At 36.5% G+C, this 18,944-nt stretch overlaps 1 protein-coding gene across 3 annotated transcripts in view; it reads right to left on the reverse strand.

Moving 5' to 3' along the window:
• The window catches only part of SHOC2 (SHOC2, leucine rich repeat scaffold protein), an 88,697-nt gene that overhangs the window by 44,135 nt on the left and 25,618 nt on the right, over positions 1-18,944 (reverse strand). For all 3 annotated transcript variants that reach the window (XM_027528781.1, XM_027528782.1, XM_027528783.1), the window contains exon 2: positions 11,526-12,450. In XM_027528781.1, coding sequence (XP_027384582.1) covers positions 11,526-12,228 — 703 coding nt within the window. In that variant the 5' untranslated portion in view covers positions 12,229-12,450. The remainder of the gene's footprint in view (positions 1-11,525; positions 12,451-18,944) is intronic.

Consider the following 18,944-nt stretch of genomic DNA (forward strand, 5'->3'; position numbering starts at 1 on the left):
CTTATAGAAGAATTTCAACTAATAAATATAAAAGAAACAAGGGAAATTTTTAAAAATCATTCAGTTCAGTTGCTCACTCGTGTCCGACTCTTTGTGACCCCATGAACCGCAGCACGCCAGGCCTCCCTGTCCAACATCAACTCCTGGAGTTTAGAGAATATAGTAATAATTGCTTCAGGGAAGATCTACCAACGAAAGCTACAATTTATAAACAAAAGGTGATTTGGAAAATATTTAGAATTAAATAATACGGAAAATACAACATATCAAAATTTATGTGATGCTGCTAAAATAGCACTTGGAGGGGAGGTTCACAGCTATCAACACTTACACAATGAAAGGAAGAAAGGAATGAAATCAAACAATTTAAGAGAAAGGACATATGAAACCTACAGTAATAGGAAACAAGATAATTAAGCGTCAGTTCAGTTCAGTCGCTCAGTCGTGTCCAACTCTTTGCGACCCCATGAATCGCAGCACGCTAGGCCTCCCTGTCCATCGCAAACACCCAGAGTTCACTCAGACTCACGTCCATTGAGTCAGTGATGCCATCCAGCCATCTCATCCTCTGGCATCCCCTTCTCCTCCTGCCCCCAATCCCTCCCAGCTTCAGAGTCTTTTCCAATGAGTCAGCTCTTCCCATGAGGTGCCCAAAGTACTGGAGTTTCAGCTTCAGTTTCAGCTTCAGCATCATTCCCTCCAAAGAATGATGGGCTGATCTCCTTCAGAATGGACTGGTTGGATCTCCTTGCAGTCCAGGGGACTCTCTCAAGAGTCTTCTCCAACACCACAGTTCAAAAGCATCAATTCTTTGGCGCTCAGCTTTCTTCACTGTCCAACTCTCACATCCATACATGACCACAGGAAAAACCACAGCCTTGACTAGATGGACCTTTGTTGGCAAAGTAATGTCTCTGCTTTTGAATATGCTGTCTAGGTTGGTCATAACTTTCCTTCCAAGGAGTAAGCGTCTTTTAATTGCATGGCCGCAGTCACCATCTGCAGTGATTTTGGAGCCCCCCAAAAATACAGTCTGATACTGTTTCTACTGTTTCCCCATCTATTTCCCATGAAGTGATGGGACCAGATGCCATGATCTTTGTTTTCTGAATGTTGAGCTTTAAGCCAACTTTTTCACTCTCCACTTTCACTTTCATCAAGAGGCTTTTGAGTTCCTCTTCACTTTCTGCCATAAGGGTGGTGTCATCTGCATATCTGAGCTTATTGATATTTCTCCCGCCAATCTTGATTCCAGCCTGTGCTTCTTCCAGTCCAGCATTTCTCATGATGTACTCTGCATAAAAGTTAAATAAACAGGGTGACAATATACAGCCTTGACGAACTCCTTTTCCTATCTGGAACCAGTCTGTTGTTCCATGTCCAGTTCTAACTGTTGCTTCCTGACCTACATACAGATTTCTCAAGAGGCAGATCAGGTGGTCTGGAATTCCCATCTCTTTCAGAATTTTCCACAGTTTATTGTGATCCACACAGTCAAAGGCTTTGGCATAGTCAATAAAGCAGAAATAGATGTTTTTCTGGAACTCTTTGCTTTTTCCATGATCCAGCGGACGTTGGCAATTTGATCTCTGGTTCACCTGCCTTTTCCAAAACCAGCTTAAACATCAGGAAGTTCACGGTTCACGTATTGCTGAAGCCTGGCTTGGAGAATTTTGAGCATTACTTTACTAGCATGTGAGATGAGTGCAATTGTGCAGTAGTTTGAGCATTCTTTGGCATTGCGTTTCTTTGGGATTGGAATGAAAATTGACCTTTTCCAGTCCTGTGGCCACTGCTGGGTTTTCCAAATTTGCTGGCATATTGAGTGCAGCACTTTAACAGCATTATCTTTCAGGATTTGAAATAGTTCCACTGGAATTCCATCACCTCCACCAGCTTTGTTTCTAGTGATGCTTCCTAAGGCCCACTTGACTTCACATTCCAGGATGTCTGGCTCTAGGTGAGTGATCACATCATTGTGATTATCTGGGTTGTGAAGATCTTTTTTGTACAGTTCTTCTGTGTATTCTTGCCACCTCTTCTTAATATCTTCTGCTTCTGATAGGTCCATACCATTTCTGTCCTTTATCGAGCTCAGCTTTGCATGAAATGTTCCCTTGGTATCTCTAATTTTCTTGAAGAGATCTCTAGTCTTTCCCATTCTATTGTTTTCCTCTATTTCTTTGCACTGATCACTGAGGAAGTCTTTCTTCTCTCTTCTTGCTATTCTTTGGAACTCTGCATTCAGATGTTTATATTTTTCCTTTTCTCCTTTGCTTTTCTCTTCTCTTCTTTTCACAGCTATTTGTAAGGCCTCCCCAGACAGCCATTTTGCTTTTCTGCATTTCTTTTCCATGGGAATGGTCTTGATCCCTGTCTCCTGTACAATGTCACAAACCTCATTCCATAGTTCATCAAGCACTCTATCAGATCTAGGCCCTTAAATCTATTTCTCACTTCCACTGTATAATCATAAGGGATTTGATTTAGGTCATATCTGAATGGTCTAGTGATTTTCCCTATTTTCTTCAATTTAAGTCTGAATTTGGTAACAAGGAGTTCATAATCTGAGCCACAGTCAGCTCCCAGTCTTGTTTTTGTTGACTGTATAGAGCTTCTCCATCTTTGGCTGCAAAGAACATAATCAATCTGATTTCGGTGTTGACCATCTGGTGATGTCCATGTGTAGAGTCTTCTCTCGTGTTGTTGAAAGAGGGTGTTTGCTATGACCAGTGCATTTTCTTGGCAAAACTCTATTAATTATGCATAGAAAACAACAACAACAAAAAAAGGGAATATAATAGAAAAAATAAAGACATCAAAAGCAGTTTGTTTTTTTTTTAAATACCAATAAAAGCAATATCAGGAATGAATGAGAGACATAATAATACATATTCCAAATTTCAAAAGTATAATAAGGAACTAAATGAACTTTAATTCAAAAACTTTAATGCCAAAAAATTTAACAAATCAAAAGACAAACGCTCTGACAGATTTAAAACTACCAAAATTCAACTAAGAAGAAACAAAAAACCCAAATAACTTTCCATTAACTTGCCATTTAAAACCTTTCTACAAAGAAAACCATCCCAGATTACAAGACTCTTAAATTCTTCTAAACATTTCAAAGGAGTAAAAGTTTGTCGCTCAGTAATGTCTGCCTCTTTGCAACTCCATGGACTACAGCCTGCCAGGCTCCTCTGTCCATGGGATTCTCCAGGCAAGAATACTGGAGTGGGTAGCCATTTCCTTCTCCAGGGGATCTTTCCAACCCAGGGATCAAACCTGGGTCTCCTGCATTGCAGTTGGATTATTTACCATCTGAATCATTTGAAAACATAATACTAATTCTACACAAACTCCTCCAGAACATAAAAGAGGAACTCCTCCCAACTCATTCCACAGTATGAAGCCAGAGTTGCCCTGATAGCAAACCATTACAAAAATGAGAAAGGGAAAAAAGGAAATTACAGATAATATCCATGAGGAGTACAGATGCAAAAATCTTCAAGATTTAGTAAATTAAATCTAGCAACATACAAAAAGACCCTATTAAAATGTATCTAACAGGCACTCAAATATTAGGAAATAAATAATTTAGGTTTATTTCATAAGTTGTGGCTTACCCTATATTATCATTTGACTCATATTAAGGACACGACTGAGCGACTGAACTGAACTAAAGGACATTTACATTTTTAAATTAACTCTTGTTCCTGAACTTATAGGGTCATTTTTCAAACATTCAGAGCAATAAAAACCAAATCAAATCTTACTAAAATACATATGCAAAACAACACAATTAACAAGGGCTGGAAATTTTTATTACACAAGCTTGAACAGATTTAGGGACTTATATCAGAATACACATTATTTTATTTGTATAAATTTGTATTATAGGCCTCATTCTCCCTTTTACTCTAAAGAAAACTTTAGTAATTCTTCTAAGCAAGTGCTTCTGTAACTAAGCAACATAGACAACACTGTGTGTATTCTTTGAATGGCTAGCATGCTATCATTAGAGCACAAAGACTGCCCTCTTCCCTACACCACAGCAGAGTGGGAAGTCAAATGTATCCTCTGGTTCAGTCAGATCTTTCCAAGATGGTTCAAATGCTGTTTTTCCCCTCTGTTATCTCCTCCTTTAGCAATAATAACAACTTTTCCAGGTTTCTGTTGTTTTAGTGAAACACCGGACAATTTGACAATGGCACCCCACTCCAGTACTCTTGCCTGGGAAATCCCATGGACAGCGGAGCCTGGTAGGCTACAGTCCATGGGGTCGCGAAGAGTTGGACCCGACTGAGCAACTTCACTTTCACTTTTCACTTTCATGCACTGGAGAAGGAAATGGCAACCCACTCCAGTATTCTTGCCTGGAGAATCCCAGGGACGGAGGAGCCTGATGGGCTGCCGTCTATGGGGCTGCACAGAGTCAGACATGACTGACGTGACTTAGCAGCAGCAGCAACTAAATTAACAGTTCATTTCTAGGTCTGTAAGGTTTCTTGCTGATTTCCAGTGAAAAAAAGTTATTTATTAACAACTATGAATTCCCTTTCCTGATTTCTCTTGCCTGCCAAACTAAGTTACTCATTAGCACTTGTACAAAACAGTCAAATGAGATCATTAAATAATGTTACCTGGACCATGAAAGCAACTGCAGCACCCCTGACAGTCCTGAGAGAATTTCAAGAATTTTAGGAACTAAGGGTTACAATTTGAGTTAATATTAAAAATTGGGTAATAGTGTTGGGCTTCATTAAATTCACTTCAAGCCACATTTATTGAAAGTATTGGTCACTCGGTCATGTCCAACTCTTTGCAACCCCATGGACTGTAGCCTGCCAGGGACCTCTGTCCATGGAATTCTCCAGGCAAGAATACTGGAGGGGATAACCATTCCCTTCTTCAGGGTATCTTCCCGACCCAGGGATCGAAACTGAGTCTCCTGCACTGCAGGTAGACTCTACCATCTGAGCCACCAAGGAAGCCCTTCAACATTTATTGAAAGCCTACCATTTATTATCTAAAAAAATTTACAGAAAATTACATAATAGGGAATTAAAATCTCTAAGGTCTCTTCGATAATTAAAAAAACTGATTCTTAGTATTTTTTTATATATTGATTATACACATATATACATTTATTATATATTACTTGACATAAAATATAACTGCAGTACTGTAGTATAAACAGTAGAAAACTGATTTTGTTTTCAATAAGTGTTAATGAGTCATATGGGTTAAAAAATTGCTATTTCTAATTTCTCATATATCTGAATGCTGTGAGAGTTTTTTAAATGGGTAAAAATGATCTGGGTTCTCAAAAAGCATGTATAACATAGCAGATCATTCTCTAAGACAATTTACCCACTCAAAATTGTGTACAATATAAATGATCTAGCACTTCACTGAACAGAAAATATAGGATGAATATTTTTTTTTAAAAAAGATTCCCTCTAACTTAGCTATTTTATAAAGAATAATGAATAGGAGGAAACTTTAAAGAGAAGAAATTTTAAAACTAGTCTTTTAATTCACTGAAGGAAAAGTTCTAGAAATATTGAATGAATGTCTAGTGCGTGCTTAGTCACGTCCAACTCTCTGTGACCCTCTGGACTGTGACCCACCAGGCTCCTCTATCAAAGGGATTTTTCAGACAAGAATACTGGAATGGGTTGCCATTTCTTTCTCCAAGGGATATTCCCGACCAAGGGATCCAACCCAGGTCTCCTGCATTGCAGGCAGATTCTTTACCCACTGAGCCATGGGGGAAGTCCTATAGTATTACTAGTAAGAGACAAAGATGGAGTTTATTTCTCGTTTCAAAGAGTAATCATTTCCTTTCTAGAAGAATAAAACCCTTTAAAACTTCATTGTTCAGAATTACCTGAACTAAAGTGACAGATTATTCAAAATGAAAACCTGATAACGTTTACTCTAATTTACTGAAGCAAAAAAAAAATTTTACAAAAGCACATCTCTAACATGAAACTCAAAGGAACCAGGCAGGGAAGAGGATGGGGTAAGAGAGTGGTTATTTATTGTTTTCCCTCTGAAAATATGACTTCTTGAGTGACTTGGTGTTCAGTGAGGAGTCTTTTTCAAGATTAAATATGGTGAAAGGAGATGTGGGCAGGAAGAATGATATACTGGTCTAAAAGAGAAAGCAATGCCTAAGGTTTCCATCTATCTATTTAACACAAAAAGATAGTACATTTACTTTATCTGTCCACACCTTATCATACAAAAGGAAAAAAATAAATTCAGTATCACCAAATGAAGAGTTTTCCTGACTATTCTCTAATATATTATGATCTTCAGTAAGGATCCTTCAGAAAGGATCTTTCAGTATCCTTTCACTGTTTTATGCCAATGTTCACCCACGTGAATATGCATCATTGGTATCAAATCACATGGCATTAATAAAGATGTCATTAATACTTAAACAGGTATTCAGTTTTTAATATAATTTCCTTATAAACACAACAGAGCTGCTAAATTTCAAATATGCTAAACTAAATACTACTACGCTATGTTTCACAAATTTCAAATTTCTCATACTTACCAAATATACTGCTGAACAAACCAGATAGCATGAATCAAGGTTTTATACTCATAAAAACAACAAAGAATAAGTACCATATGTGTGTGTATATATATATATATATAAAAAAAATATATATATATATATATAAATAATGTAGAGCTAAACTTCTAAAAATGCAAGTTTAACAAATGGTAATTAGTATATATAATGAACATAATGAAGTGTACATTCTCTTGTTATGATCTTCAACAATAAGTCAAATTACATTAAAGATGTCAAACTTTTCAAAATGTCAAATTCCATTTCATTTGATCTTGGTGCATGAGTCTTTTTAATAAGCATTCTTAAAAGAGCTCAGGATTTGCAGGAGGGTGGGGGGGTGCTGTAATTTAAAAATCAGAAAAGCAAGATCTGCATCACAGAAAACAGTTATTTCTGTCTTTCCTTTAAAACAAAAGATAGCTTTCAAAAATTAAAAACAAATCAATAATCACAGAACTATAAATAAAAAACATATAAGATACCACTTCACACTCATGGAATGGCTACATTAAAATAGCTAACACAAGTGTTGAGGATGTAGAGGAATTGGAACCCTCATACACTGCTGATGGAAATGTAAGATGGTGCAGTAACTTAAGAAAATAGTCTAGTAGTTCCTCAAAAGATTAAACATAGAGTTACTATATGACTCAGTAATTCCTCTTCTAGGTATACACCCAAGAGAAATGAAAACAAATGTCTATACAAAAACTTACACACAAATGTTCATAGTAATTTTATTCCTAACAGTCAAAAGGTGAAAGCAACCCAAATGTTCAACAACTGATGAGTAGATAAATAAAATGTGGTATAATATACAATGGAATATTATTCAGCAATAAAAAGAACAATATATTGATAGATGCTACAATCTGGATGAATTTTGAAAACATTTTGCTAAGTGAAAGAAACCACTCACCAAAGACTATATATTTTATTATTCCAATTATTAGAACTGGAGAATTCCATGGACAGAGGAGCCTGGTAGGCTACAGTCCACAGGATCACAAAGAGTCGGACATGACTGAAGCGACTTAGCATGCACACACCACAATAGGCAAATCTACAGAAACAGAAAGTAGATTAATGCTTGAATAGGTCTAAGGGGTTGGAAGAAAATGGGGCTGGGGTGGGGTGATTGCCAAAGAGTACAGAGTTTCTCTCTGGAGTAATGAAAATGTCCTGTAATTGTTTGTGATAGTGAACAACTTTGTGAACATGCTAAAAAACCACTAAATTGTATTCTTCAAATGCATTAATCATACGGCATGTGAATTATATCTGAATTAAGCTATTAATCTGTCAACATGCCAGCAAATTTGGAAAACAGCAGTGGCCACAGGATTGGAGAAGGTCAGTTTTCATTCCAATCGAAAAGAAGGGCAATGCCAAAGAATGTTCAAACCACCATACAATTGCACTCATTTCACATGCTAGTAAGATTATGCTCAAAATCCTTCAAGCTAAGCTTCTGCAGTACATGAACTGAGAACTGCCAGATGTACAAGCTGGATTTAGAAAAGGTAGAGGAACCAGAGATCAAATTACCAGCATCTGTTGGATCATAGAAAAAGCAAGGAATTCCAGAAAAACATCCACTTCTGCTTCACAGACTAAAGCTTTCAGTGTGTGGATCACAACTATAAAAAATTCTTAAAGACATGTGAATACCAGACCACCATATATGTCTCCTGAGAAACCTATATGAAGGTCAAGAAGCAACAGAACCAGAGATGGAACTATGGACTGGAAAAGGAGTGTGTCAAGGCTGTATATTGTCACCCTGCTTATTTAACTTATATGCAGAGTACATTATGGGAAATGCTGGGCTGGATGTATCCCAAGCTAAAATCAAGACTGCCAGGAGAAATATCAACAACCTCAGATATGCAGATGATACCACTCTCATGGCAGAAAGCAAAGAGTTACCAAAGAGCCTCTTGAAAGTGAAAGAGTAGTGAAAAGGCTGCCTTAAAACTCAACATTCAAAAAACTGAGATCATGTCATCTGGTTCCAACACTTCACGGCAAACAGAAGGGGGAAAAGTGGAAAGCAGTGACAGATTTTATTTTCTTGGGCTACAAAATCACTGCAGATGGTGACTGCAGCCACAAAATTAAAAGATGCTTGCTCCTTGGCAGAAAAGCTATGACAAAGCTAGACAGCACCCTAAAAGCAGAGACATCACTTTGCTGACAAATATCCATATAATCAATGGTATGATTTTTCCACAGTCATGTATGGATGTGAGCACTGGACCATAAAGAAGGCTAAGCACTGAAGAACTAATGCTTTCCAATTGTGGTGCTAGAGAAGATTCCTGAGTCCCTTGGACTGCAAGAGGATCAAACCAGCTAATCCTAAAGGAAATCAACCCTGAATATTCATCGGAAGGACTGATGCTGAAGCTGAAGCTCCAATACTTTGGCCACCTGACATGAAGAGCTGACTCAACTGGGAAAGACCCTGATGCTGGGAAAGACTGAGGGCAGGAGAAGAAGGGCACAACAGAGGATGAGGTTGTTGGATCGCATCACCAACTCAATGGACATGACTCCAGGAGATAGTGAAGGACAGAGAAGCCTGGTGTGCTACAGTCCATGAGGTTGCAAAGTCAGATGGCATCCACTTCTAGACACTGGAAGCAGTACAGTGAGACCTAGAGTCAAACTGTGACTTTGCCAACTTCTTACCATATGACCTTTAGTAAATTATCTAATCTCACTCAATTTTCAGTTCCTTTCTCAGCATAGAGAAAAGTACTTATTTCACTGGATTACTATAAGAATTTAATGAGATAACAAAGTTACATGTAAAAAACAGTGTATGTTATACAACATACTGTGCTCAAACAACAGCTATTCATATTATTCCAACTATTTTATTTTTACTAGACCTTTATTTTCTTGTTCCCATAAGGAAATACATAATGCAGACTTCTGCAAGGTTTGTCCCAAATCCATGCATCTAAAGTAAACCTTATAAATTTTAATTCCTTATAAGAAATATTATTTTATTTTTTAAAGTAATTTACTTTCTATCTGATGCCTTGCCTGGAATATGAATGACATTTATGAAGTTACTATTTTCATAGAAATACAGAAATTAAAAGAACACAAAATTCAATGTCACTAATGGTTGGGGGGTACTCATTAAAAAACAAATTGTGTTTATTTTTAAAATTGCAAATTTAGAAATAAAGGTCCAAAGATTAGGCAGCCACAAAAATCAACCTAATTAAATAAAATTTGCCAATAAATGCATTACTTTATAGTAAAAATATTTTATCCATATGCTTAAAAACAAAGTGAAGTAAATTTAAAGTCCAATGAAATAATTTCCTGTTTAAGAAATGAATGTTCTTAATTCCCAGGTAATTTGATAACATTTCTACATAAAGTCCTTAATGAAAAACTCTCATATGAATGAAAGTCAACATTTTAGACTGAAGTGTAACATGCACAAAACATTAAGTACAAAGACAGCAAATAACATTTTATATGTCTACCTAAAAATTCAGCATTACATTCCCCAAAAACTTATAATTCTATTCTACAATGAATCACATAAACAGGTCAAATTTTGATCAAATCAAGTACAGAATCAAAAGTCATTCAACAATCACATTCCTATCTGAAAACATGGAAAAGAGCCTTTCCACTCAAATTTTCAGGAATATTTTAATATCTTATAAGTGTGTCACACTTTATAAATCTTTGAGAAAAATCAATCATGGATTTCTAAATATATTTAATTAAACCAAAATTAAATTAAGATTTTAAGTTTCTGGCTAGAGCTAAATATAATAGAACACCATACCTAAAATATAAATTACATTTTTTTCAAAGCTAAACAAAAAATTTTTAAATGCCCACAGAGTATTGTATCTCTACAAAGCTGCACAGCCTAAAAACAAAGTTTCTTTTATCACTCGTAAGACCAACACTTAAGGCAACAATATATTTAACTAACCTGTTTTATTCAGAATAAATCTTTCACCCACAAAAAAAGAAACTTATCTTTAAAAGTTACATAATCAATTTTTATGTCAAGTTTTTGAACTCTCATAAAAAGGGCCTACAAAGACAATACCTTTATCAATTTCTCAAATCTGGTAAATCAACAGTTTACTATATTCCAAAAGTTGCTGAAAAAATTTTAATTAAAAATATCAAACAAGTAACTTTTTACTGACTTGTTTACACATGTATATTTCCTATTTTTTTATCCATCTATCCATTCTTTTAAAAGCATTCCCCCTTTTTTTAGTACATATAGCTTTAGGTGTAAAAATAAGAATGAAAGCTATCAAAATACTAAGTGTTGACATTAACTATAGCTGCCTCTGTACTTTTCTGCATCCTCAGAGTGTTTTTAATGAACATGTAAGTATTTTCAAAATGAAAAAATTTTTCAACTTGCTTACCACCCAGCTTATTCACAAGACTCTTACATGCCAATCTTTTGTGGTAAATTAGGTAGAAAAGAGATGTGAATTTAAACAAACATTTTCAGGTAAAAAGGAAAATGTCAGAAAATGGGAAAACATAGCCTTAAAGCGTCTTACATAATGCTATCTGTAAATACTTTAAAAGCAGATGGTTAACAACTAAAAACTTTGGCAAGAATTTTTTTCTGCTTCAAATTTACTATTTCCCAATGAAAATGAAAGTAGATTAGTTTTGTGTGAAAAAGGCCCAATTGCATTTACGTTCTAAGTCATTTTCTAGGTCTATAAAATGATCTCAAACCATGTACTATTAATATCATAAAACCGATTAAAGCAAGCTAAAGACAGAACTTAGAAACTAATTAGTTTTTTTTTTTTTAGGCAAGTTATTAGACACTTTCTGATATGGAAAAGAACTCAACGAAACTATTTAGCATAATAAATACTATAAATAATAAAAGTAATGCAAGGCCTCTTACCAATTTCAGCAGGTAGTTGTTTGATTTTGTTCTCTCGAATGCTAAGCATGCTGAGTTTTGACAGGTTTTTGATGTCTTTTTCCACAGTAGTTATACGATTAAAGCGAAGGTAAAGAGTGGTGAGAGAATCTAGCCTATACACCACTGAAGGAATTTCTCTCAGTTTATTATGCCTTAAATCAAGCATCCGCAGCTTCTTCAAGTTATCGAGAGAGTCAGGCAAACTGGTAAGTGAATTTTCACTTAGAGCCAGTGTCATGAGATTTACTAGACAGCCCACTTCCGCTGGGAGGGACTGTAATTTGTTGCTATATAAATAAAGTTCTGTTAATTGAGTCAACTCCTTGATTGATGATGGCAATATGTGTATAGACCTCTTGGATAAGTCCAAACGCATTGAGTTCTCTTCTCGGCATTTGTTGAGCTCTTTAATCACCTCTGCATTGCTAGACTTTTTTCTAGTCCCAGGTGCTGGATTTGGCCGTTTGATCGTATTATCAACCGAAAAAGCCACCCCTGGCTGGGCAGCACTGGAGTCCTTCTTTCCATCTTTGGCATCTTTCCCTTTGGTCTTAGGTTCTTTTTCTTTGCTCTCTTTCCCAAAACCTCCAGAGGCTTTTGCCTCCTTTTCTCTTTCCTTGGCTGATGGTGCTTTGGGATCTTTCTCTTTAGAGTCTTTTTCTTTTCCTAAACTACTACTCATGGTGACTCAAGCTAGGGCAAAAACTACATGAACTCCTTTTATTTACCAACAAAAGAAATTCAAAGATGAAGAGACAAAGATCCTACACAGTCAAAAAAGGTGTTGGCTTGAAGAAGTAATCTCCATCTGTTACATGCTGGATCTAAAACCACTATGCCCATTTCTGATAACTCATTCCAACTGGTAAAATGGTGCTGGTCAATCAATGATTCATTAGAATTCCTGAAATATAATACAGAGAGAGTATTAAATTACTTTAGGTTATCATTTATATTAAGTAAATTGGTGCTGCAAACAATCTTACTGACAATTTTGCTATTTTCCTATGATTTGAAACAGTAATAATATTGAACACCTCCTACTTTACAAAACCCATTAAAAAACTAAAAATTAATAAAACAGATTCTAACTTTGAGGAATTTACAATCTAACAGGAAGTGGTAAGATAAGAACAAGTAATCAAAATGCAAAATTCTAAAGTGATGAAACATGGAGAAATCACCACAGCAGCTAATGTCTAAGTACTTTCTATGAACAAACACCACTGCAAGGAATTTACAAACATTAATTCTATATCAGCCCTGAGATAAATCCTTACCCCTATCTTACACACAGGGACAACTGAGGCACAGAAATATCTTTAAATAACCAGCTTTGTGATCTTGGCAAAGTAATGAAACTAAGATTCCAAAATGGTGGTACATTCCCTACATGCCTAACTACTACAGTAAAACTGCTATATCTGCAGCTAATTAACAAACAGTTTCAAGCAAAAGGAAAGACTTGAAAGGCAATCATGACAGAATGGAGAGCAGTGGAGTAAAGGAACAAAATTGAGATACATATGGAAAACAGCAAATACATCAGGAAAGGGGCTCTAAGTACCCCTTTTGAGAAACAATAACAGAGCAATATCCATGAAACCTATATTCTAGGAACTGAAAAGGTAACTTTTCAGTTGACAGTGAGAAGGATTAAGGGTTCTTAGAAACAGGAACAGTTCACTGGTAAAAATGACTGACCAAAATGACCCACAAAGGTTGAAAATACAAGGGGAGATGGAAGTAAGACAACACTAGGCTAATATGATCTATTCTTGGTATAAGACTAGAATGTTGATCATCACATTTAATAATTAGTTACTCAGAAAAACACATCAATAAGCCACATATACTAAATATATTCCCTAGTCTTACCTTAAATGCATATGTGAAAGCTTTACAATACTGAATCTTAAATTACAATAAAAGACTTCTGATTCCATACAAGTTAGAATAATAATAATTCCATACAAGTTAGAAAAATATTCTGTTTTTCACATTAATTGTAACTTAAAACCCTGAAAAAACACATGAAGCAACTAGCAGAATATTCTGAAAGGTAGATACAAGAAGACAGACTGGTAGTAAAGGACAAGGAAACCTGGAGGACTGCAGTCCATGGGGTCCCAAAGAGTTAGACATGACTTGGTGACTGAACAAGAAGAACTAAAGAACAAACAGAGATAAATACAATAACTGAAATGAAAAATACACTAGAAGGAATCTACAGCTGAATAACTGAAGTAGAAGAACAGATAAGTGACATGGAAGACAGAATGGTGGAAATCACTGCCATGGAAAAGAAAAAATAAGAATAAAAAGAAATGAAGACAGTCTGAGAGACCTCTGGACAACATTAAATGCATCAACATTCGCATTATAGGGGTCCCAGAAGGAGAATAGAGAGAGAATCAACCTGAGAAAATATCTGAAGAGATAATAGCGAAAAACATCCCTAACATGGGAAAGGAAACAGTCACCCAAGTCCAGGAAGCTCAGAGTCTCAGGCAGAATAAACCCAAGGAAGAACATGCCAAGACACACAGTAATTAAAGGGGAAAAAAAATTAAAAGCAACAAAGGAAAAATGATAAATAACATACAAGTGAATTCCCATATGGTTATCATCTGATTGATTTCTCAGCAAAACTCTGCAGGCCCAAGGGGAGTGGTATGACATATTTAAAGTGATAAAAGGGAAAAACCTACAACCAAGAATATGCTAGGAGTTCCCTGGTGGTCCAGTGGCTAAGACTCTGCAATCCCAGTGCAGGGACCCAGGTTCGATCCCTGGTCAAGGATCTAGACCCCACATGTCACAACTAAGATGTGATGCAGCCAAATAAATAAAAAAAAAAAAAGAATACTGTACCCATCAAGGCTCTCAGTCAGATGTGACAGAGACATCAAATGTTTTACAGACAAGCAAAAGCTAACCAGCACCACCAGACCAGCTTTGCAACAAATGATAAGGGAACTTTTCTAGGTGGGAAACAGACCAGCAAACTTAAAACAACCTTGCACATATATTAGACTGCTATATCAAAACCTCATGGGAACAACAAATCCCAAAACTACGATAAACAGACAAAAAAGAAAAAGCAGTCCAAACACACAAAAATGGTCATCAAACGGAAAGAGAACAGAAGAGGAAGGGAAGGAAAAAGGCCTATTAAAAACAAACCCAAAACAAGTGAGAAAATGGTAATAAGAACATACATATTGATAATTATTTTAAATGTAAATGGATAGCTATTCAATAGATGTAAAAAAATGAAATTAGAACATTCTCTAACATACACAAAAATAAGCACAAAATGAATGAAAGACCTAAATGTGAGACCAGACACTATAAAACTCTTACAGGAACACATAGGCACTTTCTGACATAAATCGCAGTGATATCTTTTTCGGTCCATCCCCCAAGAGTAGTGGAAATAAAAACAAAAATGAACAAATGGGACCTAATTAAATGTAAAAGCTTTTGCATAACAAAGGAAACCATACAAAACAAAAAGACAACCCACAGAATTGGAGAAAATATTTGCAAATGACATGACCAACAAGGGATTAGTTTCCAAAATTTACAAATAATTCATGGGGCTTAATATCATCAAAACAACTCAATCAAAAAAGGGTATAAGACCTAAATAGACATTTCTCCAAAGAAGATATGCAGATGGCCATGAGGCACATGAAAAGATGTTCAACATCACTAATTATTAGAGAACTGCAAATCAAAACTACATTGAGATATCACCTCACATCAGTCAGAATGGCTATCATCAAAAAATTCACAAACAATAAATGCTAGAGAGAGTGCGGAGAGAAGGGAACTCTCCTACATGGTTGGTGGGAATGTAAACTGGTATAGCCACTGTAGAGAACAGTATGGAGGTTCCTTAAAAAAACGAAAAATAGAGCTATCATAAGATCCTACAACCCTACTCTTGGGCATGCATTAGAATCCGAAAGGACACAAGCACCCCGATTTCTGTACTGTTTACAACAGCCAAGACATGGAAAAAACCTAAGTGTTCAACGACAGAGGACTGGATAAAGAAGATGTGGTATATATAACACAATGGAATAATACTCAGCCATTAAAAAGAATGAAGAAATGCCACTTGCAGCAGCAAACATGGATGGACCCAGAAACTGAGTGAATTAAGTTAGAAGGAGAAAGTGAAATATGATACCACTTCTATGCAGAATCTAAAAAAATGATACAAATGAACCTATTTACAAAACAGAAACAGGCTCATAGAGAACTTATGGTTACCAGGGAAGCGTGGTGGAAAGAGACAGGTAGGGAGTTTAGGACTGACAGGTACACACAATTATATTTAAAATGGATAACCAACAAGAATCTACTCTGCTCAATATTATGTAACAACCTAAACAGGAAAGAGTAGCTCTATATATATGTATAACTGAATCACTTTGCTGTACTCCTGAAACTAACACAACATTTTCACCCACTACATTCCAATATAAAATAAAAAGTTTTAAAAAGACATAAAACATATAAATTGCATAATGATAAAGAATGGTTCCATCTGTATAATGTGTCAATACATACAAATTAATATATATGGTTTGTGAACACATTTATCATACCATGGACAGTCCTGTCTTTTTTTTTTTTTTAAATATTTTTGACTTTGAACCAATATTGTACTTGTCATAGTTTTAATTTGTATTTCTTGACATTCATTTTCAAATGTTTGTTGGGCCTTTGTATTTCTACTTGTGTAAATTTTTTAATTCTTTGCCAAAAAAAAAAAAAAAAAAACACCATACATTTAGACACACAAAGGATTGAGAAACATCAAATTCAGGATGGTGGTTTCTAAGCTGTGGTTCCAAGGTGGCTTCTAAGTTGCAGTTGTAAAGACAACTAAGTAGAACGCTAACCCAATGTTTGACAAGTGGATTTCAGTAGAGTCCAAAGTTATGTTTTCATTTTGAAGCAAATGGGCAAATGAACTCTGAGTCCTCTTCTGGCTGTATGAAAGATTTAGAAAGCCATCTTCTTCTACTTATTAGAAGAATATTTAACAAACTATGAGAAATAATACCTATCAAACTGATTAAAAACTAAAAAAAGAATTGTGCTGGTGAGGACACAGAGACACTTATACTCTCATAGACTGCTGATGGGCATACAATCCAGTAAAGACTTTTTGAAAATGTCGCTTCTTCATAATATGATTAATTTGGCATTTTTTGTTTGAATAAAAATATAAATGTGAGAGTTACAAATCTGTGTAATAACACAGAAAAAAATAAAAGAATACACCCTCAAACTGTTCATTTAACTGCTTACCTCTCTCTCTGGAAAAAGATACTGGGTGATGAGAGAGAGAGAGAGAGACAAGAAAAGGAAATGCCAGGGAATGAGGTAAAGAAATTGAAGTTGAGACCAAATCATAAAGGGCCATGGACACTGAGCTTGAGTTTGGACTTTGCCACAAACTCTTCATCTAGGATCTTACACATATCACATGGAGAACACTGGTGAAACAGATATGCACTTTGAGCCTGACTTATCAGGAAAGGAACTTACGTATCTACATCTGCCTCAGTCTAGCAAATCTGTTATCAAGTCTTCAGTTAAACCCTTTCCCAAAAAAGCAGATCCCCATTGCCTCTGCTTTTACCTGCCCAATCCTAATGGTACAAGACTTGCTCCCTCTTTTCAGATAGGTTGAGAAATTTATAAACTACTATCACATGATTATATTTGATTTCCAAAGTGACCATCTGTTAAGCAGGCACCCCAGGAGTGTTACTCTCATTAACAGATGAGACTTTACTGACCTCTCTCCCCTTCTCTCTCTCTCCCCTTCTCTCTCTCTCTCTCTCTCTCTCCTCTCCTTAACCCTTTCTATCCTTCCCTGTTTTTCTAGTCCCCCGGTCCTAGACACAGGAATCTGGTTGAAGGGCCTTCAGCCTGAGCTGAGGATTGGAGACTGATCACCTCCTCTTGGCAGAGAACTCGAATTCTGGTCCTGGTCTTGTCTGATTTCTGGTAGGGCCGAGTTTCCAGTCCTGCCTTCTCTGGAGGCCCAGGGAAAAGTCCCATAATGCCTGGGTATCTGTAGGTGGCAGGGGACGTCTGTAAGGCCACCCCTTTCGCTCCCCCTCTCCCGCCTCCTCCCCCTTCTTCTTTCAACCTGGCTTCCTTTCCTCCCTTGAAATCTTTGATGTTAGTACTTGGATCTGAAGTTCTGTGTCTCTATAGGAGGTTTTCTGAGAGACCGATTCTTGTATTTAAGGGCTTCCCTGGTGGTGCAGAGGTTAAAGCGTCTGCCTGCAATGTGGGAGACCTGGGTTCGATCCCTGGGTTGGGAAGATCCCCTGGAGAAGGAAATGGCAACCCACTCCAGTATTCTTGCCTGGAGAATCCCATGGACGGAGGAGCTTGGTGGGCTACAGTCCACCGGTCGCAAAGAGTCAGACACGACTGAGCGACTTCACTTTCACTTTCACCTTAACTAAGGTTTATGGAAGTTAAATTATCTGCCCAACAGCATGGTGGGAGTCTGACAATAATAACACTAGAGGTAGCAGCAGATAATGTTTATTTAGTACTTACTACTTGTCAGGCACAGTGCTAAATGCTTTTAGCTCTTATCTCATGAAGTCCTTGCAACAATTCGGAGCCAGATTAACATCCATTTATAGATAAGGAAACTAAGGCTCAAGAGTAATCAAACAACTTGTCAAAGATCACACAGACCATAATTGACTAAGTCACAAGGCTAACACAGTTCCAACTCCAAAACCCATGTCGTAACCACTATACTATCTCATAATACATTAAAGGGTTATACATAACCATGTAAATAATCAGGTTGACACAGGAATCAAGGTTTTAACAGAGCAAGATTGAAAAAGGTAGGATTGCTTTCTATAGTCTTAAGAAATACTAAATTAAAAAACCCAATACAGAAAATCTAAATATCTTTACAAAATTATTCTCCCTCCATATAGATCACACTAGTAGTTTATTACGGAGAAGGCAATGGCACCCCACTCCAGTACTCTTGCCTGGAAAATCCCATGGACGGAAGAGCCTGGTGGGCTACAGTCCATGGGGTCGTGAAGAGTCGGACACGACTGAGTGACTTCACTTTCACTTTTATGCATTGGAGAAGGAAATGGCAACCCACTCCAGCGTTCTTGCCTGGAGAATCCCAGGGACAGGGGAGCCTGGTGGGCTGCCGTCTCTGGGGTCGCAGAGTCGGACACGACTGAAGCAACTTAGCAGCAGCAGTAGTTTATTAACAAATCTGAGAAATTGAGAAATTTCTGAGCAAATGAGAAATTTCTTCCATGTATTACTATATGCCTAAATGCATAATTCATATAACTTTCAACTCAACAAGTT

The sequence above is a fragment of the Bos indicus x Bos taurus genome, chromosome 26, assembly GCF_003369695.1.
Source record: "Bos indicus x Bos taurus breed Angus x Brahman F1 hybrid chromosome 26, Bos_hybrid_MaternalHap_v2.0, whole genome shotgun sequence".
NCBI classification, from domain to species: Eukaryota; Metazoa; Chordata; class Mammalia; order Artiodactyla; family Bovidae; genus Bos; species Bos indicus x Bos taurus.